The following is a 25,713-nucleotide window of genomic DNA, read 5'->3' on the forward strand; positions in this document are numbered from 1 at the left end:
ATTACCTGAAATAAAGTAAGATAACCAGCCAATTGATTTCCTCCCCTCGAAGCAAAACCAATCTGCCGATAAAGATAGGCAAGCGCCGCTGTTCCCCACGAGTAACTCGAAATATCATCTAAGTTCTTCAGATAACGTAGATAGAGAAAAGGAACCTTAGTTGCACTCTTATCAGCAAAAAGAGTACAACCAAAAAGATGCAAGAGGTATGCCCGTGCAACAACATCTTTGACATGTTCGGGGTCATCCTCTTTCGACCCACTGCATTGCTCCCTCAACCACTTGAGCTCCACAGACTTAGATTTACCTAAGTGCAGTTTTACACCTTCGTAATCTAATTGTAAATAACGAGAGACTAGTAATGCATCTGGATCTTTTGTATCATCGTCATCGTCATCGTCATCGTCATCGTTCAAATCTTCATCATCCGTCTTAGACAGAACAACAGGTTTACCTTCAATTGGAAGACCACATATGCGATACACATCCTCTAACGTGATCGTCATCTCCCCGAACGGCATGTGGAAAGTATTTGTGTCCTCGTACCACCGCTCTGTAAATGCCGAGATTAGAACACGATCTAGCTTGGTGTATGAATATTTGGCGATGTGGGCCAATCCCGTGTTCCGGACTCTCTCTCGAACACTTTGACACTCAGTTTCGAGGTCCCACCCATTCGTCTTCTTCAAAGCAGTACCCACAACTACGGCAGACGCATGGTTGTGTAACTTCAGCACCGGCCTCTCCTGAAAATAAAAAAGATATTGTTTTAGATTGATGATTAACAAAATTTTATCATAACTACTAAAATTAGAAAATAATATTTGCTTACCGGTTTGTTCCAAATCGTATAAGCAACATGATTCTTGAAACAAGGTAGAAGCGAACGATCTATCGGACCTCCAGAGTACGGGTCTGAAAATGAAGATGACCCCCCTACTTCTGTTTCTGCTGTCGAAATAGGAGGCTCTGTTTCGTTCTCATCTCCTTGCGTTCGTCGTTGCTTACGTGGTGGCATAATAACTTTTGAATAATACGCGTATGTGATGCACAAACAATAAATAATCAAAATATGTTTTCCTACTCTAAATTAATGAAGGAAAAATTAGACGTATCGCTACAAAAAAGGTCATTCAAAATAGGCACGTATCGCTACAAAAAAGGTCATTCAAATAATGAAGGAAAAATGATGAGAAAAATAAAGAAAGAAAAATATGAAAGATTAAAAAAAAAAAAAAAAAAAACTAAGGTCCCGGATCAGGTAATCCGGACCCTTTAAGTCCGGAACGGATTACCCAGTCCGTCACGGACTCAAAAGGGAGTCCGTTTCTTTGTACTAAGTCACGGATTAGCTGATCCGTGACTAGGAAGACAAGGACGGACTGGACCAGTCCGTCCGAGTCGTTCCAGAACGTTCATAAACCTAGGGCAGTACACATGGGCATCAAACATTCACAAAAAATGCTCTAAATATGTTCGAAATTGAAGAATACAACATTCTAAACATGTTACAACACACGATTAACATCCCCAATCAATCAAACAACAAATTTATTCAAAAAAATTATAAAAGTTAGGGTTTTTGAACCAACCTTGAAGGAGTAATTGTAGCTTGATTTCAACTTCGTCTCCACCAAATGATTATTGATTCTAAGAGTTAGAGAGTCGAATGACTTATTCTCAGCAAAATTTGAGGGAGATTAGTGAGATTATGAGCGATTTGATGAGGGTAAAATTCGGTTTTGGGTGAGCTTAGAGAGAGAAAGTTTAAAATCCCCAATTTTGGATGGATTTTGTGAGAGATGGATGGAGGGGGGTTAGGGTCAACAGATAATAGACGGTGCCTACATACTTGAGTGGTGCCAACAGAGAATAGAGCGGTTGGGCGTGGTGCCAACAGAGATGGATGCTAACAGCTGTTTGGTCAGGTGCCTTTAGAAGCACCCAAGACAAAGCTTATTCAAATGATATCAACCAGTTTTAACCAGTAAGAATCTGACTTGTTACACGGTGGTGGAAGGGATTCATGCAAATTCGATCCCCTTCGACCGTTTATAACTTATAACTAATTAAAAGTCTACTAGATAGCCTCTCTTAACAGTCGTGTTTGCATCAATTTTATCCTCTCCCACAAATCATGTGACCGTTCGGTTATCGCACATCATATAGGAGCAGGAGTGGAGCAGGCCGCTAGGCTCTAGTTGGCAAATTAATTCACAAGATAGTGTAAAATTATACTGATAAACTTGTGTTTACATCAACCACCATAAGTCGACCAACATATAGAGCCAACCACCAATTAATAATAGATGACAATCGCCGACCTATAAGAACTCAAGACAACGGTCCACTAGGTTGTTCGATGTTACATCAATAAATCCGTGTTTGCGTCGACCAGTAGTCTAAGGTTACCGTATATTTAGCGTAGTTTGTAGTCATTATATAAGTTATTCATGGCACAATCTAAGTCTAACCGACGATAATAGACTATATAGTTGAAACTATGAAGCTATTCCACATTTCGACTAATAAAACTAGGTTTGAAATTGGGACAAAAAACTAAAGAAACCCTAGGTATGTTGAAAGTAAAATTCTCCTCACTCAATTTAGACCTACAGTTTTTTTTTTTGTGTTGAGAAACACTTTAGACCTATAGTTTAGATTTCAAATTTGCCTCATAAAGATTGTTAACCGTACTGTTAATGGAGTGCCAAATTTGAAGTTCGACTGAAAATTAGCAAGGGATAGGAAGTTGTATAAACAATTCTGCTATTTCTAAAAGGGACTATGACTATCTCCACATCAACCTCTCATTTTCTGTGAGAGGTAGTGGGAAGTTTTAGAAGCCCACGCAAAATTCGAACCCTACTCTTTAGTATCAATAACCCACGCAAAAAAAGTAGTTTTACTCTGAACAAAGAAATATTACGAGTTTAATAATCAAGAGAAGATGATGATGATGATGACGACTGCAAACCAAGTACCTCAGACAACGCTTGGCGAAAAGAATTTGAAGAACATATCCTTCTTTCTTACATAAGAAAAATATACCAAACAAACCAAACTGCCTGCCGTCTTATAAAGCTAGTTAACTGACTACTACGGGTGAGATTTTGCAGTCACACTCAGATCAAGGTTGGCCAAATCGGCGAGTGCTTACACTTTTAGAACTGCTACTTTGTGGGTCATGGTTTCCTTGTGGATTTGGTGGCAGCTCTTTTCTACAAGATCAAGCACCTTTTCCAAGCTCACTGCCCATGAGTTTAGTACTTCGTTGCTGTCTTTCCCTTTCTCAAAGCACACTATTCCCATTGGCCTATCTATCTTTGCGACCAAAGATTTCGAGACCACCATTTCAGACAAGTGTTTCTGTGCTTCCTGAAACAATGAAAAATATTTCTTTTGATGCAAGTACAGACTAAAGAAAACAAGATTAGAAGATTTAGCGCACGTTTTGGCATCTGATTCTGCAATAAAATATTTTACAAAATGAAAAATGATTCACAATTTGATGCCAATAAGGTATTTGATAACGCAACCCGGGAACCCTACTGTTTTCTGAAGATTGCCAAGTCAGTCACGAATCGATCACATATCAATAACCTAGCATAAAATTGTCTTACCTCTACTAGCTCTATATGCATGTGTGTAGTATATCAGATAATAATGTTCGTTAATTATAAATGTAGCTTAGAATAAGTATTGTCCCGATCATACTCGGATTGAAAAACCATGTGGGACATAAGCAACTAGCAATTAATTTCATTACGTCAAATCATAGTTTTGAACGGACCAGAGTTCCTAACTGCGTAAGCCACTACATACGAAAACACAAGAATCTTATGATGCAGATATACCTAGATTCAATCTAGATTGATAAAAGAACTTGTTTTATGGGTGAATAAACAACGTTCCTCAGACAGAAGAAGCTGGAAGAATTGACACCTCCATCCGGGGAGTTCGGTAAATGTCTTGAGAATTTTTCAGGGTGGAAGATGAGATCAATACTAAGTCACAGCACAAGATCAATAGGGTAATAAGAGGGAGGATTCAGAAAAGTAGCAAACCTGGAGACTAAGACATAGAAGCTCGGCGAGTCTCTTTAAAGTAATCTTTGAGTAATATTTAGACACAACCAAAATGTTCTGCAAACAAAATAAACCGTGTAAACGAACTTGAACATCAAAATGCAGAAGTCCTAAAACAAGAGATAAAGAACTTGTTACGTGTTGAAACAAATTACATGTTCAATGATTCTCTGTTTTAGATCTTCAGCGGCCTTGTCACCCAAAGAGCCCCCAAGCATATTCTTCTCGTTCTCGAATTCAGATTTGTATGCTTCCCATAAAGCTGTCCACTGGATGACCTCCATTGTGACAAGCTGCTTCAGAAGCAAACTGAAGGTGGTATATTCCAATAAGTATTCAGATCGACATCAGCCAAATAAAATTTTTGAACAATCATGAACTAAGCGACGAAGCTGTTGGGTATTCTTTTTTACCCAAAAGTGTACGTGTATATTGAACTAGATCACAAAAGCATACCGAAAATTTTGGATTTCAGAGAGATTCTTATCTTCCAAGGTAGAGTTGAGAAGGCTTGACTGCATCGGGTCATGTTGCGCCAACACCAAGTACCAGCAAATTTTCCTCAATACCTACATAACATTACTGTCAGAAAGTTCAAAGAAGCTAGAGAATGTGGAAGCTAGAGGTTTCGGTTACCGGTATCCATTGTGCTGGATCTTCTTTCACTGAAGGTATTTCATATATTGATTTGTAGCATCGGCAGATCTCTAGGTAATCATTATTGTGGGAGTAATACCTAAAATAGAAAAAGGAAAAAGTTATTCTTCGTATGAAACAAACAAACATATCCAAATTAAAGCTTTAGGGATACATCTGATTCTTCATATTAGATGCTTTCATGTACCCCCATTCTCTCCAGACTAGTAATTTTAATCAATTTAACCAAATCAGCCTTTCAGGTTTGAAAGGTGCTTCTATATGATGTCTATTGTATAAAATGCGTGAGCATTTCGCAGGATCTGTTATTCTCAGTCCTCGCTCATGAGGATAAAAAGGTATTACAGCAAAGTGAAAGAGAGAAACTACTTCTAATGTTTGAGGAAATTACTTAATAACAAAAATTAAGCAAGAGGAGAGACGGAGAAGAAGAACCGACAAGAAGATAACAGAGCTTTTAGATGATAAGAAGCATTTCAGTTTAAATCCTGATGGGTTAAAATTTGAATTCAGAAAAAAAAGTATAGTAGAAGGAAACCGAAAACATACCGTATCATCAATTCGTAGTAGATTCGCTTCAATTCTGACAGAGAAGGAATATCAGCAGGGGCTTCTTCAACAACATTATCTCCTTCCTTAGGCTTTTTCTTTTCTTTAGTGGTATCTGCATCAAAAACTCGTGTGCTGATCTTCCTTGAGAGAATCTGTGCACGCACATAATCTTGACGGTCCAAGCACAAGCGAACCTATAAATTTTAAATTTCAACAAGGAATTTGATGTTCAATTTAGCAAGGCCTCGTATATTGAAAGAATCTTTTATAGGAAAAGAGATGTCAATACTTGTTCAAGGATGAAGGCTATCTTCTCAGTTTTTGCCATAGCTCCAAAAGTTTCCACCTGAATTCCAACATTATCAAAAGAAGGAATCAGAAGCAAAATACATGATATAAAGGAATTCTTTGCCACTTAAACAAGTACGGATTCAGATATGTTCCCTACCATACTAAATATTTAATTTAAGTTACACTTACAGCAATTTCTTGCATCAAATCAGCAGCCTCAGCAACTTGACCCTGTTCTTCCTTGATCTTTGCAAGTTTCTTGACAAGTCGTGCCCTCTCTATTTCAACATATATCTATGAAGGACACAAGATAATCCACATAACTACATAAGAATCTCGCATGGAAAAGTTATTACATTTCTCTTGAATCGTACGTAACTTATATTTCAGTATGTTATCACCTTCCCAGCAGATACACTGTTAAGTGTTTTGATTAGCTCCACACGAGTTTCAACATCAGGGGTCTCATCAATATATTGCATAGCTTGCTGGACCATCGCTGTTACTGCCTGTATGACAATTAATAACCAATGTAAATAACAAACCAGTTAAACGAGTACAGAAAGAACACAAAAAATTCAGCCACAAAATAAGGAGAACATCATAAAATTATGTGCTGCCATTGGAAAATCCCACAATCCTCAAGTTAGCATTCTGACCTGAATATTAACGTCATTAAGAATGTTTTATGCCTTAGACACAGTTCTTGAAGAAAACCTAATGTCACCAAGCAAATGAACATGTATACTTCACATAATTACCAGCTAAGTTCTAACTATGCAATCACTGTAATACAGCAGTTAGATGACAATGTTTTCCTGTTGAGCAATAACTTTTCATCCATACACAACTATTCTTTGAGTCGTATTAACTAAATCCATGAATGAGCATATCCAACTCCACTACCATAATTAAGGGAAAAGATATTTAACTACTAAGTTCATCCATAAAGGATAACAATATAAACAAGTTATTATAACTCCGTCTGAGGCTCGGGAACTATATCGTCAAAGATTGTCTAGGCACTCGGTGCCTATTTTCCTGCTAAAAACATTTATACTTGCACACATTTACGGGTTAACTAGAAATCATTGTAATACAACAGTGAGATGTCAATGATAGTAAGAAAGTAGCATAGGAGATGGGTCTAAATGTTAATTATCCATAACTTTGTACTGAACCTATTCAGTAGGACAGTGATAACCCAGTGAGCTTGATGAAGAAGACATTCACTTTACTTACCAAATACTATATAAGGTGCTAAGACATAATTTAACATACTGGAGTGATAAGCTTGTATAAAATTTTACTTAGTTAAGTAATAAGCAGGTTAGATCATCAAATTTCAAGAATAAGAAAACCCTAGCTCATCTTCCTATAAGTGATCTTGTTATATTTTGTTTCATATGGAATAGTAAGATAACAAGATAAGAACAAGACCTGTTTCAATTGACCTCTTCTCTTAGAGAGAAGAAGGATCTGATCGTTAAGAGTTTTCCAAGCACGGGATTCATAGCATAGATGAATAATGTCCATAACAGCTTTCCTTGTACCAGAAACATCTCCACCGAGTCTCATCTGCTTCTCGAGATTGAGAAGAGACTCTATCTGCGAATCTAGATTTCCTCCTCCTTCCTGAAAATTTCTCACAAACATCAAATCCAACTCAGTAATTTAGTAAAGATCGAGATCCACTAACAGAAGATGTTTCAGAAAAGGAGGAACTTACCATTGTTATAGCCCAGAAAATTGCTTCAGAGACTGATACAAAAACCCTAAGAGAGAGAGAGAGAGAAGAAGAACAGAAGAGAAAAGGGAAACGGGGAGAAGAGTGCGTCACAAGTAAAAGGACCGGAAGGTATATAAGAAGGGAAATAGATATGTTGCTGTGTTTGAGTTGAAGTCCCCCCTGAAGCCAAAATTTGGGGAAAGAGTGCTTTACAAAGCAGAAGGGCGCCCAACCAACAACGGGTAGCTTATGCTCTACCCCGCAATACAGAGGTTCCAGTTCGATCTCATAGAAGTGCAAATTCAAAATTTATTGAACTTGGGTACTAACAAAGTAGTTAATTGGGTTTTAAGGCAGTAGTTTAATTCGACATTAGGCCCGTTTATGTAAAAGTTTAAATTCGGTAATTATCGTACTTATTGGGCCGTCAATGACACTCTCAAGAGGTCTCTTTAAAATCACCCAAGAAAGTATTAGCAACCAGAAAATTGGGTTTCATATCTCCAACTTCTCAAAATGTTTTCGAATTTAGCTCAATTTACAATTACTAAAAAATTCTATTTGATTACTAAGTCCGTCTAACCCTAAGTTAACCATTTTTGATATTTTAGGAACATAAGCCGAGTAGAGAGCGACTATCTGTGATGAAGAATAGGATTCCTTCTGAATTGTCAATCATTATTTCTTCTTAGTTGTTTGACTATATTTGCTTGTTTACTAAGGAATAGATTATTGAAGTGAAAACATAGTTATTTAACCTTTTCCGTTGAAGTGTAGGTTAATTCAATGACGGTTACGTTCGAGGTTTTAGATTTTGTTGATTGAACAACTTTTTGAGATTTTTAAGTGAAAAACTTCTCTCGACTAGATATACTTTTTAGAGAGAGAAAAACTAGGGTTCTCTTTCTCTAAACGTACATCTCTCGATCAAATAAATTTTGATATTTAGTTTTGAAAGGTATTTTAATTTTTTTATCGTATAAGTAGCTGCCAAAATGCCATTGGGATCGCCGAAGAGAAAATTGATAGATTCACATTTTTTTTACCCTAGAGAGAAAGCTAGGGTCCATTACTTTTTCACTCCACCATCTTTTTTTTTTCCTTTTTTTTATAAAGAACCATCTCTTTGTCTATCTTCGTGACCATAACCATCAGCACCACCGCCATCACTGTTGACGACCATTTTCTCCGAACACCATCATCTTAAACTACTACCGACTACCTCTCTCGTCGGAGTCCATCTCCCATGATTCAGACATCCTAAATGTAGGGTTCCAGAATATGAAACCCTCAAAGTGGTTGAGGGAAGGAAATGAATTGCACAAGAGAGAAAATAAGAAGATAGAGTGGTCGACGGTTGTGATCAACGACACCAGTCGATGTGATGATGGAAAACCAACGAATAAGAGGGAGAAAAGATGGAGGGACAAAACAAATCAACTTTTTTTAATCCTTAGACTAAGGTACCTAACTTCACAACTAAGCCAAACCAGATTGACTAGACTTTGCAAAACTCTTGTGTCCCTGCAATATATAGTGGGCTCTAAAAGCATTGGCCTTGTTCAAAGTTGCTAAGTCAAATATTGGTCAGCTTTAATCGGTCAAGAAGTTGATAGATTGACCAAAACTACACGTGCAAATTACACACAGGCTGAAGGAGATGTCCTTCTACCAAAGATGCAATGCGAACAATTTGTCGGATATGACAATTGATAGAATAAGATCATCAAGTCTAGACGATTTAGGGATCGTAATGTTTAGCTAGAAACCAACTATGATCGTCGAATCACGGCTAACTTCGTATGCATCTTAAATCGGGTTACACCAAAGAGTGTCGATTGGATCGGATGATACGACTGGAGGGATGAGACATATATGTATGGATTAGATCCGGTAATATGTTCGAAAGGCTAGAACTAAAGGGTTTTGGGTCGGGAACTTAAGGCCATTAGCGGGCCGGCTAAGGCATGACCGACCATACTTAACAAGGGTCGATCAAACCTAGCCCTTTAGGGTATAGGTGAAGGAGATGTCTTTCGACCAAAGATGCAATGCGAGCGATTTGACAGATATGACAATTGATGAAGAAGATCATCAAGTCCGGACGATGTAGAGATGGTAATGTTTAGCTAGAAATCAACTACGATCAATCGAATAACGGAATAATTTGCAGCTAACTTCGTTTAGTTCCTACATCGGGTTACACCAAAGAGTGTCAGTTTGTGTAACGTCCCAAGTCTCAGTTTCCACGTCGACCACCATGAAAACCAAGATATGGAGCATTCCGCCACAAAATCACAATATAATAATTATGAAAGCCAAATAAATGACCAACGAATATATCACGGAGCTCATAAGAAATCATAAACCTAACTAATGAAGAATAAATTGAATAATAATCTTTGAAGCATCAGATTTCATCAATTGGCAAACGAAACTGAAAGGAAATACTACAAATCTAAGGAAAGAATCCAAACAACTACCTAATCTCGAAAGGGAAAAACTACGAAGTAAGCTCTAAGGTGACGAACTGAGATCAAAATGGTGGCAATCCCCTGTATCTATCACTTGAAAAATAGTAGGCTGGGTCAGAACCCAATTAGTAGATTTTCAATTACCTAAGGTCTAAATAGACCAATCCAACAACAAAACAAAGTATCGAACATGAGAAAAACAATAACATAGTAAAATGTTCTACCACTTTTGAGTAAACACAACTAAAGCCAACCTGTTATACGGTTGAGAAGAGACTCATACAGTACAACTTCCCTGTTAAAGGAGGTTATAACCAATTTTGAGGTCCACAAGATGTCATCACTTGTCATCCGTGTTTGAATCGAAATCCTCTCTAATAAATCATGCGACCCCTTGGTCATCGCACATCACCACTATGCATGAGGCAAGCCAACCTCTAGTTAGTAAGTTACTTCTTAAATTAGAAGTATGTGGTCCACAAGAATGAACTTGTGTTTCCATCGATCACCATGTCGAGCCAACCGCCGATTAGTTACGGATTACAACTGTCAATCCATACTGGAACTCAAGAACTGGTCCATTGGGTCATCCAATATCACATTGAGAAGCCTGTGTTTGCATCGACCCACATGTCAAGCTAACCAGTCTTAGTTCAATCCATTAATAGAATTCAAGATCATTATGGTCCACTAGGTTATTCAATATAACATTAATAGCTAGTGTTTGCAATCGACTGATATGTCGGGCTAACCATTCTTAGTTCCAACTAACCTATGCTTTTTAGGTTAACAACTTTAAGCAACATGATATACACACATTCATAAGATTTATGCTCTAATTCACAAACATATCATCTCATACAACCAAACGAGTGAGACATGATAAGTATTGGTCATAATATCACTATGCCCTATTACAATGAGTTTACTTTCATAAGTATGTCTAGAGATGCAAAATACTACATCATATATATCTCAAACATCAATAACATATACACAAGTATTTCTTAGCATTTAAGCTATTGTCCGGGTGTATTTATACTCTATTTGTATAACCTTAATAGCATAGGTTGTTGTCCGGGTGATTATATACTCTATTAATATAACTATAATGGTCTCGGGTTACTATATTAATGGTGTAAATAGTTTATAATCATAGTATATGTGTATCGTATCACTAATTAGGGCTAAGTTGATGATAAGCTAGTAGACATTGATAGTTTAAAGCTATCATAGTTCTAACTATTCAAAACTAGGTTTGAAATTGAAGAGGGCTATGTAAACCCTAAGAAAGAAGAAACCTACTTGATTTGTAGCACAAACAAGGAGATATACAGCCACCAACAAAACCCCATTGATGCTTCTTCTTCTTTTTCTTCTTCTTCTTCTCCCTCTAAAACCTCACTTTCTCACTCTAGACACTCCTTCTCAAGCTAGTTGTTGTTCATGGTGGAGAGAAAAAAATATGGAAGGCTAGGGTTACAGTTAATTAAAAGGGCAAGAAAAGAAATATGGGTATTATGCTATTTGAACTCATATTTTTTCTAATGACACCCTCATAAAGAAACATGGGTACTACAATCTCCCCTCCCAAACTAAAGAAGAAGTTCCCTCAGAAGTCATAAATGGAGAGGTACGAGACCTCCAAGGCAATCTGAAAGTCATTCTAAGAGAACACAACAAAATTCATCTATCACCCAGTTCAATGTCGATTGAACAAAGATAGATAAGACCTTAGATGAGTCACTCAGATTGTTACGAACAACTGATCAGAACACACGGGAAAATCAAATCTAAGAAAGGTTCTTGAGATTTGGTAAAAGGAATCTAAGAAAGAGTTATTGAGATTCAAAAGGAGCAAAGGGTCAGTCAAGTGAGACAAATATTTGATCAAAGAAAAGGCAAGTAGTTGTTGTCTTCATGATCAAGAATGTTCCTCATTACTGTGAATGTTTCCAAACAATAGCTAGACCATTTAATACGAAACTACCCTTAGCACCTGGAAGACAAAAGGAATGAAATTATGAATTCCGGTTCCTGTATCCTTGTTAACAAAGTTAAACAAGTACCATAGAATTCTTTCATCAGGTATTAAAAACCAGTTGAGCGGCTCAGTGAGAGCTCAAGAGAATTACATACTTGACTAAAATGAGTAAAGATCCAAGAGGCAGCAGAAGCAGTATTGCTAAGGATGCTGAAAGGGATCGAAGTCTTCTTTAGCCACTGATCTAGCTTAAGAATATATGATGTTTTAAACCAGTGGTAATTAACTGAAGGTTAACATTAATAATGGCTGAAATCAAGAGATTTAAACTCGTTAACTTCAGCATTGTCGCTTGAGTCTTAAGGACCAATTGACAAAGTCACCCTTTTCAAAAGGTATAGAGACTAGTAATCTATTAAGACTCATACTTAGTTATGCAAACCAATAAGTTTACTTGCAGAAGCTCACGAGAGCTACTTCAATACGTACCCTGACAACTTCATGAAGTATGGAAACATACAAACCATAAAGTATAAGTCGGAATGTCTGAAAGGTACACGCCGAAGTAAAAAATCACTTTGGCAAGATAGTTTAAGCCATCCGATTAGATTGGAGTGGTGAAGACTTGAGCCAAACACTTGATAACCATCAAATGAGTTGAGAAATAGTTTCCCAACTCGCTTCATGGAACACATCCGAGGAATGGTGGATTCAGTGGGAGTAATCGAACACTGCTATGCATGATTCGATCAATGATGGGTTTAGGCCAATCTTCCGAATGTTTTGGGATATATTCTAGAAAAGGGTGGTTGTCTCACTTTACCTACTCCGTCTAAGAGCTAAGCCTGTGTAAAAACGTTTTACAAAGACACAAAAATTAGCTAAAATACTGACACAATTTCTTTGGAAGAAATTTGGACTTTTCCATAAACGATCAAGAGAACAAAGTGTCTGTTGCTCGCGATAGTATTTTTGTAGTAGTTAGCGTAACAAGGTACTAATTATTACAAGAATAAGTGGGAGAAAAGTACAAGTCGAGTTAATTCGACCATGAGAAAAGTCATGAGGAACAATCATGCAAATTGTACAGACCAGATAAGTTCGACCAAGAGCAACAAAACTGTTAGAAGACAGTAAACCGCGGTTCCTCACAGAAGGAAACAAAAGGTAAAGATAGAATCTAAAATCCTACCCGCACATTGCGAATGTGATTCGCAGGAGAAATCTCAAGTAGTTGAGAATAATCCAAATTGTTGCTCAAAAGCCCTTATGGTCAAAAGTTCATCTAAAAAACTCAGAAGATTAAGTTCTTTCTGAAGAGATAAAAGACCTGCGCAGAGACGGAAACCGACTCTAGCTTTTGGTCCGAAGCCGAAAAATATGGAATCCATATCTCATCAAGCCATGAAGCTTGATAATTTAGTTAACGGAAGACTTAAATTAGTTTTTCATAAGAAGAAAACTGAGAAGGATGAAAACCTTAGAGTTTCCCAAAACTAGACAAGACAAATAAGCTTCTTCTAAGTCTAGTTATGTCCATACACATGCTTCAGGAATCCATCAACGGATTGAAGCACGCAAGAGTTGGAATCTTCAATTCATAGAAGTAATCAACGTAGTTTGATTCCCGAGGAATGAAGAAAGTCTTGAAACACGAAATTTCAAGAAGGTAAGTGGGAGTAAAAAAATTTCCAAGTCCGTATGCAGAGTACATACAAGAGATTGAGTACAACATGGAGATGTTGGTAAAACATTTCGGAACTGACTCAATAAAGGACCACACACAAAAGGATAAAATGCCATTTTGGGCATCAAAGGTCTATAAGCATAGATCGAAAAGATGATAGGATTAAAAAACTTAGTACGTTGAGGTTCTTCGAATCCAAATTCGAAAAATCTGAGACTCGGAAAAGTCTATAAAAATTTTGACCCAACAACTCATGACAGAGAGCGTTGCAAGACTCGGAGTCTAGAAAACACCAACGAGCAAGCACGCATGAGAGAGACATTTATGTACAAAACATAAAGTCGGTCATGTAGGACATGATTAGCATTTAGACATCTAGAGCACTGATGTCAACATCCAAATTCGGATTGAAGAACCCGAAACACTACTTAAAAGCATCTTAGAAGGCTATAGGATGAAGTAGTACAAAAGTTAAACAAGTCATCGTTGCAAACTTCCAGACATGGAAGGAAAGTAGGCTGAAAGTGTTTCAAGCTGGGAACTGTTACAAATTCTACAAAAGAAATAAAGCCTTAATACTAGTAAAGTTTACTAGAAATTATCAAGGTTAAAGAAAACGATCTTCAAATTAATTGATAATGGGCAAAGTTTAAACGGCCTACATCCGTAGTCAAACTAAACGGTCACCTAAGACATAGTATGAGATTCATTCACAAGTCTAAGACATATGGTATATTTTGAATAAACCTTGACAAGTAAATTGAGTGGGTAAAATGAGATTTACGGAAGAGGCTCAAATTTAAGAGCTCTCGTTATCGTAAATAAATTAGTTATTTCGCAGTCATCTAAATTAGTTTAGTATTTAAACGACAGTCCACGGATAATAAAATGTTTCAAATTAGTTTGTCAGATACGTGATCTGATGAATGAAATCCTATTAAGTGAACTTGGAATATTTATTATCATCTCCCTAGTCCAGGTCGTCGCATGGACAACAACGACTAAGGAAGACTAGCACGTGAGGTCGATGAGATAACGCAGTTTCATGGGCTATAGGAATAGGAATATTCGACTCGACTACGTGGGTGTGTAATAAAGATTATACACTCGATAACCCTCAAATGAGAAGTACATCACTCGTGATGATCGTTTAAACACTTTTCATTGACAAAATTGGAGAGATTGCTCAAAACATTAGTGCTCTACTCATCTTATGTAAAGAATGTCTGACTTTGGTTTCGTTAAACACCGCGCCGTAAAAGGAGGTTATAAAGGCGGATACTGGGAAGTTAATCATTTGTCTTTGACAGTTGTGCTCGGTATCAAGAAAGTCTGAAAGATGTGACATATCAGATGAGTTACAAATTGACACGGGAATCGAGCATTGCACTTGCTCTAAGTACAAGTGGGAGTCTGAAGGAGATGTCCTTCGACCAAAAGTGCAATGCGAGTAATTTGTCGGATAGGACAATTGATGAAGAAGATCATCAAGTTCGGTTGATTTAGGGGTCGTAGTGTTTAGCTAGAAACCAACTACGATCGTCGAATTACGAAGTAATTCGCGGTTAACTTCGACTGGATCCTACAACAGGATACACATAATAATGGCTATTTAATCGGATGATATGACTAGTGGGAGTGAGATACATAATCATGGGAGAGTCCCATTAATATGTCTCATAGGCCTAAAACAAGTTTAGGCAAAGATAGCACAAAATGCCCGAGGGTTTTGGGCCTAGAGTCAGAGAGGCACTTTTTTGGCTCAGATTGGGCTGAAAATTGAGAAAATAGCAACTAGTTTTTATTTTCGACTATTTCCTTAATCTTATTCAAAAGGGTCTTTTAGGAAACCAAATTTGAGTGGGACTATTATTAGGTATCTATATAATGACCCTTAGGGTAGTGAATAAGGTGTGTAATTTCTCTAAGAGCTTTCTTACACTACAACATCAAGTATAGAAGAGAAAGTGAGCTAATTCCCATAGCTATCAACTAGTCAAATAAAGAAGAAGTAGTTCTTCTTATTATCAAACTACCATTTGGAGTTCTAGCTAGCTTACAAGATGGGAGATTAAGTAGACCATTCGGTGTCCCAAGTAGAGGAGCGACAATTGGAGCTCCTGGTCTTCTCAAAGCGATTGGAAAGGTTCGAGGGAAAACTAGCGATTAAGGTAATCTCTAACTCTTAGTTGATTATTAGTTTATGCATGTGATCCTGGGATACTAATGTTAGACATGTGATGTCTGAGATTCCATTAACGACATTAGTAGACACCACCAATTCCCAACAGTCTCCTCTCCACAACCTGGGCTAAGATTAGATAGCATTCCCGAGCTACTTCTTGGTTCCCCCTGACCGTCCCTATGGGGTTTGTTCTCGAGACTGAGAATTTCATCATTAGGTGGTTCATAGAGATTATGGCTCCTGATTCCCTCAGGAAGTTTCTTCCTAATATGATGTTGTAGGTATGCATTTTGTCGACTATGGCGAAGTTTAGCATTATAACATTTTTCACCTCCCCCTCTCCTATCAGCATGGGTAGTGACACCGTTCCATCGGGTTCTACTTGGTTATCGCCGAATCCTGTCAAACAAGATTTGTATGATTTAAGGTATTGAGGACTTACCCAGAGCTTTCGAACGTATGGGCGACTCATGACTTCAGTTGAGCTTCCTGTGTCGACTAGAATGTGTCCGACATTCCAATTTGCCACTACCGCCGTTATTACCATCGGGTCTGTGTGTGGGGTAATTACCCCCACCAAGTCATCATTAGTGAAGGTGATGGGTAGTGTTTCCTCACTGGGCCTGATGAACAGGGCTGACATGTTTTTTACCTCGTTGGCATATCTGCGATGTTCTCCCTTGGTGTTCCCGCTAAGAGTTGATTCCCGGCGATGGTATTGATGTTGCCTATTACTCCGACATTCTCTTCTGGTCCTTTGGCTATCTTCTTGGAGCTCGTGAAATGTGTGTCGGTGTCCAGTCTTGATCCAATTCCTCCTATGCTTGCCTACCTCTTGTTTATATTCGGAAGATTATTGCTTTTTCTGGATGTACTTGTCTAGCTCACCTTTCCTTACCATTTCTGCTATGAGGTTCCTAAGGTGTCGACAATTGTCAGTGTTATGACCATATCCTCGGTGAAAAGCGCACCATGTGGTCATGTCTATGGTGCTGAACTCATCTTTATCGTTATTAGGTATGGGCAGCTCTACTTTTCCTTTTGACTTGAGTATCTGCAAAATTTCCTCTCCGCCCCTTGTTAGTGGGGTGTATGTGGTGAAATCGGGTCTTGACCTCCTACTCCGGTCTCGTTCCCTGGAGGGGTTTGCTTCCTCTTGCTCTTTCTTCCTGGATGATTCTCCTTTGTATGGGATGTTGGCTACTTCCGTCATCCTTCGATAATCTTCCTCCTTTCTTATGAGTTATTGGACCTTTTCTATCAGTTCTGCGAGCGTGCCTGGTCGTTGGCTGGAGATCTCTTTTATGATGTCATCCTGTCGAAGACTCCTTTTCAAGGCGGCGAACGCGACTTTTGGCTCCAAGTCGGGGATCTGCACTATGAGGTTCCGAAACCTTTGCCAGTAGGTGGCAAGGGATTTGTTCCTTCTTTGGACCACATTAAATAGTTCGTCAGTCTCTCTCTTGATTGTAGTGCTTCCCCGGAAGGCGTCGCAGAAGACTTGGGTGAGTTGTTTGAAAGATTTAATTGAGCGCAACGCCAACGCTTGGTACCATGCCTGAGCTGGCCCTTTTAGTATTGTGGCAAAAACCACACACCACACGTTCTGGTCGGTAGTGTAAAGGTTCATTACTGAGGTGTAATTATTGATGAACACTCCTGGATCCTCCAAACGTAGTAGTGGTCAAGTGTTGGGTATTTGAATTTCTTTGGTTTTTCCGACTCCAATATCTTCCGACTGAGAGGGGGCTATTGTATTACTGCTCTTCCCCACTGCTTCTCTTTCTCTCTCTCTCGGGTCAGCTCCCCTACTTGGTGTATGAGCACCTCGCAGACTGTCGGATCATCGGTACATCCTTCGCCGACCCCCATGTTTCTAGGGATGTATGAGCTGTCACGGGGTAAAATCTCGGTTATGCTGTTTACTCCTTGCGGCACTTGTGTAGCTTCTTTTCCTGCACAAGTCTAAGCCTTTTGAACTTGGATGCCTATGTAACTAAGACTAGTAGGCTGCTCCAACACTATATGATCGAACAAAGAAAGCTTCTAAGTATGCACAAGAACACTCTAAGAGAAAACTCCAAGCTTTATTGCTTATGAAAAACTCTTTACAAGTGGGCACACTTCCCAAGTCACTCACTCTCTTGGATACCAACTTGGTTGCTCTCAACTTGTTGCTTTACAAATGAGGGGATCACCCCTATTTATACTAGTTTGGCTATACAATGGATGACTAGGATTTATCCACTTGGAATGCATCTAATGGCTAGGAAGCTTCCTAGGAATTCTCTAGAAAACTTGGGCTCCAAGCAACTCTAGAAGCTTCCAACCAAAATATCTCCTCCATTCTCTAGAGAAGTCCCTTGGGCTGGGCCAAGGATGAAGCTCCCGCATGTGCACAAGGTAGCCCAGCTCTCATGTGGTCTGTCCCATCATTTATAGCTGCTTCTGGGCTGCTGCCTTGAGCTCCCAAGCTGCTGTCCGGCCCAACATATAGCTGTTGTTTGGGGCACTCCAATGTGGGCTGTTCGGGCTGCTCCTTGGTGCTAAGTTGCTGCTGGTCCGGGCCACCTGAGCTGCTAGTTGGGGCCGCCAATTTTGGTCCGTGACATTCTCCCCCACCTAAGCCGCAGACGTCCTCGTCGCGTACTTGGTTGCATCCTGTGAAGCAACATGTAACTCTTCCTTTGGCCTGCTCCAAGATATTTTGGTGCTCCTCCAAGGCTCTCCTTTGCCTTTGCCTTTGGCGCCTCCGTGCATGTTTGCTATGCACAGGTCCCGCCTCTTGAGCTTCTCAACACTTTGGCTTCTTCTTGTCCCGTGTCGGCTCTTTACTAGTGCCATCTGCTGCACTAGTGCTTGGTTGGTCCCTTCCATCCTTGGTGGTACCTGAAGTTGGCTTTGGTTGCCTCCTTTGCCCTTCACCTAGTTGGAGTGCGGATACCGTCCCAACCTTGCTCTCCTTGGTGCGCTCCACTGGCACCACACATGGGGACTTCTCATCTAACACCTGCAAAACATTCAAGTGTGGTATCACAGATGTCTTAGATACCTCGAGGAACTTCAGCCCTAAGATAACCTTGTGATCATCTATGTCCCCGACGTAGAAGTCTACCCTTCCACTCCAAGCTCCTATCTTGAGTGGAACGTGCCTTGCCACTCCATGCACGACCTTTGCCTCCGAGTTCACCGCCTTTATTGTTGAGTTAGGATCTCCCTCGACCTTCATCCTCAACCTCGCGGCTTCCTTTGGCGTGATGAAGTTTTGATTGGCTCCAAAATCGACCATTGCACGGGCCGACTGTCCATTCAAGCTCAGGTCCACATACATGAGACCCTTCCTTACCTTCTTCTTTGGCATGATGTCCCGACCTTCTACCTTAAGAGCACTGAGGTGAATGGCACCAACCTGTGGGCATTCCTCCTCTTCCTCCTCAACCTTGTTCTTGCCTCTGTGATGGTCCTAAAAAGTTACCTAGATAGGTTTCCACCCGCAAGTATACGGGCGTCAAGTAATAGTTCCGGTAAGACCGGTTCGTTCCTCAGAGACTAAGTTAAACTAATTCTAACCTTAAAACTATTGAGATTCAAAATTGGTTTTGATGGTGATAAAATAGAATTATAATATAAAACTCAAGAAAAATAAATAAATAAATAAATATTTCGATATTCAGAGAAAGGGAACCTAGGGTTTTCGAATCCGTTTTCCTAACAATTCTAAAGACAAATTTATTTTGGTCTAATTTGATAGTTCTTTGTATAACTCAGGTTTTTAGTCCATGAACGGTCTAAATAAACCCGGAAAATATTATCGTTAAAACAAAAATAACTGTAATAAATTTATTATTAGAATAGTCATTTAAACTTCGTCTAAAACCCTAGATATAAAGGATTTAGCTACTCATGCTAGAAACGATAAATATTTGAAGTAATGGAAGAAAAATAAGAAAGAAACTTACTTTTCTGCGCTTCGAAAACCAAACAGACCCTTAAGGAATGGATTTCCTTCTGTTTTTCCTGGAAATCTGCCAAACGCACCCTCTGGGAAAACGATTTTCTCGTCTTCCCGGAAATATTTTCCTCTCTGGAAAATTATTTTCTCATCTTCTTCAACTCTGTTTTCTCACTCCAACCTCCTGTTTCTCTCACTTTAATCTCTCTATCTTTGTTATTTCTTGCTTTCTCACTAAACAGGAAACACGAAAATAAAGAGAATCGAAAATCAAATTAATTTGAAAAAGAAACTGAGTTTCTGTTCTTTTCTCTCTCTACAATAATTCTCCTCTTAATCTCTCTGTATCTCTCTCTATCTCTCACTAATAGAAAGATTATAAACAGGAAAGAAAAACAGAAAAACCTCTCTCTCTCTCTTCTGTTCTATCTCTCTCTTAAACCCGAGCTTAATCTCTCTGTTTCTCTCTCTCTCTTAAACCCGAGTTTAATCTCTCTGTTTCTCTCTCTCTCTAACTTTTCTCCTTTTCTCTTCTGTTCTCCGAAAACCCGATCTCCTGCTCTCCTCTTTTGCTCTCTGTTTTATAGCCCAAAGCTAATCGAAATCTCTCTCTATTTCCGTTTTGATTCTTCCGAGAATATCTTCTTCAATCTTTATCTCTATTTAAATTCGAATCAACCTCCCCATATCTCCTTCATCTCTCTACTCCTCCTTCTCTGTTTAAATCTCAGTTGAGAAGATAAGGGAGGAAGAAAATCACGTACGGTTTTGATTTAAAAGAATGGGAGACTCTGTGCTTCGCGGCTGGATGAATAGAGGTGCAACGCCCACTGCTGATGACGCCATGTGTGCATGAAGAGTTTCAACCGTTGGATACACTCGGGCACACGCAATTACACTGCTTCGAGAAACATGGTATCGAAGACGTTTAGAAATCCTGGAAGCCGTCCCACCGTGACAGAATAGGTCCCGCTAGCGATTTGGACCGCTAGATCTTCTTCGCGTCTGCTTGCCACGTGTCCTATTTGATCTGGTCAACTGTCTTTGACCCAAACTTTGACCTTGAATATTTTATTGCTCCGGACTCCGATTTGACTTCCGTTTTCGCCTACAGACTCGTCTTGGACTCTACTTTCCATCCGAGCACTAATCTTGACCAAGGAATCAGAATCAAAAAATGACCAAAATGCCCCTAGTCTGTATTCCTTCCGATTTTATCCGTTTTGCACGCATAACTCTGTAAAAAGGTACCTGAACATAAAAGAGAGTAATTCGTGACAGTTACTGCTCTAGAGAGACTAACTAGTCTAAATTAAGAGACTTAGATGGGACATTTTCATGTCTCATCACTCTGTCCCTATCTTTGCCTTTATCTTCTTTGGCTTGCAAGGCATTGAGTGTACTCTTCTTTGAGCATTCCCACGATTTATGGTCGCCTCCACATTTCCAGCACTTCCTAGTTGGGTTGGCATGCTCCTTCGACTTTTGGTCCTTAGGTGTCTCCCATCTCCTCGGGTCCCTGTCGTGGTTCCGACCTTCTCGTGCATTCCTGTCTCGATCACCATCTCCCCCACCATGTTCCTGGCCACCTTCTTTGGGCTTCTTTGCATAGTCCACCCTGAAATCTTCAAGTTTCTCCGCCATGACTAGGGCAGCGGACAAGTTCTCCACATCTCTGCGTCTCAGCTCGGTCCTTGCCCAATTCTGCAACCCATGTAGGAAGAAGTATAGGCGATCTGTGTCCGACATGTTTGGGATGTCAAGCATAAGGGTGTTGAACTCCTTAATATAGGCTGTGATTGTTCCCGTATGCTTGAGCACCATCAACTTGTCTCGTGCTCGAAACTCGACATTCTCGGGAAAGAATTGCGCCTTGAATTCTCTTTTGAACTCCTCCCAAGTGTCAATCCTGCAATGTCCCTTGGCCATCTCGTCCGTCTTCCTTCTCCACCATAGCAAAGCGTCCTCGACTAAGTACATTGCTGCCGTCTCCACCATGTCCTCCTCTACTTCAAGCCCCATAGCCTTGAAGTATCTCTCCATGTGCCATAGGAAATTCTCCACTTCTTTGGCATCCCTGGCACCATTAAAGCACTTAGGGTCAGGTATCCTTGTAGGGATTTACACCCTTCTACTAGTGTTTATAGCGGAAATATGACATCTAATGTCTACACAAGTATTCCCAGGATCACATGCAAAACTAGTAATTAATCTAATGGAGATAGTAGATTACCTTAATCGCTTTTCCCTCGAACTAGTTGAATTGATTGAAGAAGACCAAGAGCTTCAAGTGTAGCTCCTCTACTTGGGACACGAGCAATCAATTTGATCTCCCACCTTGTTGTATAGCTAGCACACCAATGGTGGTTGGATAATAAGAAGACCTTCTTCTTGCTTGACTAGAAGATAGCTTGGGAATTAGCTCACTTTCTCCTCTCTACTTGATGTGGTAGAGTAAGAAAGCTTAGAGAGAAATTCCACACCTTATTCTCTGCCCTAAGAGTGTTTATATAGAACCCTAATAAGAATCCACCTCCTTTTAGGTTTCCTAAAACACCCTTTAGAATAAGATTTAGGGAAATAGTCGAAAATAGCAACTATTGGTATTTTCTCAATTCCCTAAGGAGGAGGTTCCCAAACACCACGAAAATTGGTAGATATAATGTTTATTATATCAGCAACTAACCCTCCAAAATTCAGCCCAATCCGAGTCCTAGAAGTACCCGAACCGGTCTAGGCCCAAAAACCCTGTTTTTGGCCCTTTTGTACTATCTTTGCCTAATTCCTTTTTAGGCCTATGAGATATGTTTATGGGACACTCCCATGATTATATCTCACTCCCACTAGTCATATCCTAGATCAATTTGTCACTCTTATGTGTAACCCGTTGTAGGATCCGATCGAAGTTAGCCGCGAATTACTCCGTAATTCGACGATCGTAGTTGGTCTCTAGCTACAACTCTACGATCCCTAAATCAATCGGACTTGATGATCTTCCACATCAATTGTCCTATCCGACAATTTGTTCGCATTGTCACCTTGGTCGAAGGACATCTCCTTCAACTCCTTCAGACTCCCACTTGGACTTAGAACAAGTGCAATGCCTCGATTCCCGTGTCAATTTAGTATCCCATCTGATACGTCACATCATTCAGACTTTCTTGATATCCGAGTACAACTGTAAAAGACAAACGATTAACTTTAATCCGTTTGAGCGCGGCCACGCATTTTCAGTTGCTACTCATCAAGTGGCCTTGAGACACTTTGTACCTAATGTGATTAGGGTGACACAATCCATTCTTGCACTCCCACTTAACTTCATGTCTATCCTGTCCTTCCCAGTATCCGCCTTTATAACCTCCTTTTACGGCGCGGCGTTTAACGGAACCAAAGTCGGGCATTCCTTACATAAGATGAGTGGAGCACTCATGTTTTGAGGAATCTCTCCAATTGTCTTTATGAGAAGTATTGACGTTCATCACGAGTGATGTACTTCTCATTTGAGGGTTATCCAGTGTATAAACCTTTTACACACCCACGTAGTCGAATAGAATATACTATTCATATAGCCCATGAAACTGCGCCATCCCATCGACTCCCGTGCTAGTCTTCGTGAGTCATTGTTGTCCATGCAATGACCTGGACCAGGGATTTTTGATAATAATTATTCCAAGTTCACTTAATAGGGTTTCATTCATCAGATCACGTATCTGACAAACCTATTGGGAACGTTTTATTATCGATGGACTGTCGTTTAAACACTAAACCAAGTTTAGACGACTGGTGAAATAATTCTTATTATTTCTGATAACGAGAGTTGTAAATCTGAGCCTCTTCCGTAAAACTCCTTTTACCCACTCAGTTTTACTTGTCGAGGTTTAAAATTTATACCTCATGCCTTAGACTGTGTATGAATCTCATACTATGTCTTAGGTGACAGTTTAGTTTGACTACCGTGGTAGTCGGTTTTAAACTTTGCTTATTATCAATTAATTTGAAGATTACTATCTTCAACCTTGATAATATCTAGTAATCTTTACTAGGGTTAAGGCCTTTAATTCTTTGTGTAGTATTTGCAACAGTTCCCGGCTTAAAACACTTTTAGCCTACTTTCCTTCCATGTCTGGAAGTTTGCTACGATGACATGTTCAATTTTGTACTACTTCATCCTTTAGCCTTCTAGGATGTACTAAGTAGTGTTTCGGTTTTCCAATCCGAATTCGGATGTTTAAATGCTAATCATGTCCAACATGATTGACTTTATGTTTTCGAACATAAATGTCTCTCTCATGCGTGCTAGCTCATCGGTGTCTTTTAGACTCCGAGTTTTGCAACGCCCTCTGTCATGAGTTTTTGGGTCGAAATTCTTTTAGACTTTCCGAGTCTTAGATTTTCTGTTTCGGATCTCAAGCATCTCAGCGTACTGAGTCTCTCTAATCCTATCATCCTTTTGATCTATGCTTATAGATCTTCAGATGCCCAAAATGGCATTTTATCCTTTTGTGTGTGGTCCTTTATTGAGTCAGTTCGTTACTGTTATACAACACCTTATGTCGTACTCAATCTTTTGTATGTACTCTGCATACGGACCCGGAAGGTTTGTTTACTCCCACTTACCTTCTTGAAACTCGTGATTCAAGATTTTCTTCATTCTCCAGGAATCAAATTTCTCTGATTGCCTTTTGAATCGAAGATTCTAACTCTTGCGTGCTTTTAATCCGTCGATAGATTTCTGAAGCATGCTTGTGGACATAACTTGATTGAAAGAATCTTATTCTTCTTGTCTAGTTTCGGGAAACATGAATGTTTCCATCCTTCTCAGTTTTCTACTTTGGAAAACCAATTTAGGTCTTCTGTTGACTTAAATTATCAAGCTTCATGTCTTGACGAGATATGGATTCCACGATGATTTTGGCTTCTAGCCAAAATCTAGAGTCAGTTTCCGTTTCTGCGCAGGTCTTTTATCTCTTCAGAAAAAACCTTTATTTTCTGTGTCTTTGAGATTTGACCTTTTAGGGCTTTTGAACAACAATTTGGAATTTTCTCAACTACTTTGAGATATTCCTTTAGAGACACTTTCACTTGTTTTGAGAGTTCTCCGGCGAATGACATTCGCTTTTGTGCGGTGGGTTTATAAGATCATGTCTTTAACCTTTCCTTTTCTGAGGAGCCGCAGTTTGTTGCTCTTGGTCGACTTTAATCGTTTTGTACAAGTTTCATGATTGTTCTTCATGACCCTCCATGATTTTTCTCATGATCGAATTAAATCGACTTGTACTTTTCTCCCACTTATTCTTGTAATAATTAGTGTTTTCTCCCAGACTACTAGGTGTGCTAATTATTAGAAGAATACTATCATGAGCAACAAACACTTTGTTCTCTTGATTGGTTATGGAAGAAGCCCAAATTTCTTTTTAAAAAAAGAAATTGCGTCAGATATTAGCTAGTTTTGTAATGCTTTTACAAATTTAGCTTTAGACGGAATTTTGGTAAGTGTGAAAACAATCGTTTATAGAATATGTCCCAAAATATTCGGAAGACTGGCTTAAACCCATCTTTGATCGAATTATGCATAGCAATGTTCGATTGCTCCCACTGAATCCACCATCCGTCGGATGTGTTCCATGGAGCAGAGTTGGGAAACTGTTTCTCAACTCCTTTGATGGTTATCAAGTGTTTGACTCAAGTTTTCACTATCTTGTCAAAGTGATTCTTTACTTCGGTTTGTACTTTGTTTGAACCTTTCAAACATTCTGACTTATACTTTATGATTTGTACGTTTCCATACTTCATGAAGTTGTCAGAGTACGTATTTGAAGTTTCTCTCGTTAGCTTCTGCAAGTAAACTTATAGGTCTGCATAACACCGTATGAGTCCTAACAGATTACTAGTCTTTATGCCTTTTGAAAAGGGTGACTTTGTCAATTAGTCCTTAAGACCCAATTGACAATGCTGAAGTTTAATGAGTTTGAATCTCTTGATTTTAGCCATTATCAATGTTAACCTTCAGTTAATTTTATCACTGGTTTAAAACATCAGACGTTTCTAGAAGAACAAAATAATCACTATTAAGTTCTAAGCTAGATCAGTGTCTAAAAGAAGACTTCGATCCCT

General features: G+C 39.2%; 1 protein-coding gene across 1 annotated transcript; it reads right to left on the bottom strand.

Moving 5' to 3' along the window:
* Nucleotides 1-2,892: 2,892 nt before the first annotated feature.
* Nucleotides 2,893-17,791, bottom strand: LOC147530684 (26S proteasome non-ATPase regulatory subunit 12 homolog A-like). Its single transcript, XM_086645778.1, has 12 exons — nt 17,540-17,791; nt 7,318-7,571; nt 7,029-7,223; nt 5,990-6,097; nt 5,778-5,882; nt 5,587-5,643; nt 5,295-5,491; nt 4,725-4,824; nt 4,545-4,657; nt 4,244-4,397; nt 4,068-4,145; nt 2,893-3,378 (listed from the first exon to the last, which is right to left on the bottom strand). The coding sequence occupies exons 2-12, from the start codon at nt 7,318-7,320 to the stop codon at nt 3,157-3,159; spliced, it is 1,332 nt and encodes a 443-aa protein (XP_086501904.1). The 5' UTR covers nt 7,321-7,571; nt 17,540-17,791; the 3' UTR covers nt 2,893-3,156.
* Between the last annotated feature and the right edge of the window lie 7,922 nt (nt 17,792-25,713).

The sequence above is a fragment of the Eschscholzia californica genome, unplaced genomic scaffold (assembly GCF_041429995.1).
Source record: "Eschscholzia californica isolate CP2 unplaced genomic scaffold, dmEscCali1.0.p SCAF_6, whole genome shotgun sequence".
In the NCBI taxonomy this organism is placed as follows: Eukaryota; Viridiplantae; Streptophyta; class Magnoliopsida; order Ranunculales; family Papaveraceae; genus Eschscholzia; species Eschscholzia californica.

Excerpts from the sequence above, each read along its gene's own strand:
- LOC147530684 (XM_086645778.1), bottom strand. Across the intron at positions 6,098-7,028 it reads GAAGAGGTCAATTGAAACAG|GCAGTAACAGCGATGGTCCA; the intron begins GTCTTGTTCTTA and ends ATTGTCATACAG. Across the intron at positions 5,883-5,989 it reads ACAGTGTATCTGCTGGGAAG|ATATATGTTGAAATAGAGAG; the intron begins GTGATAACATAC and ends TGTCCTTCATAG.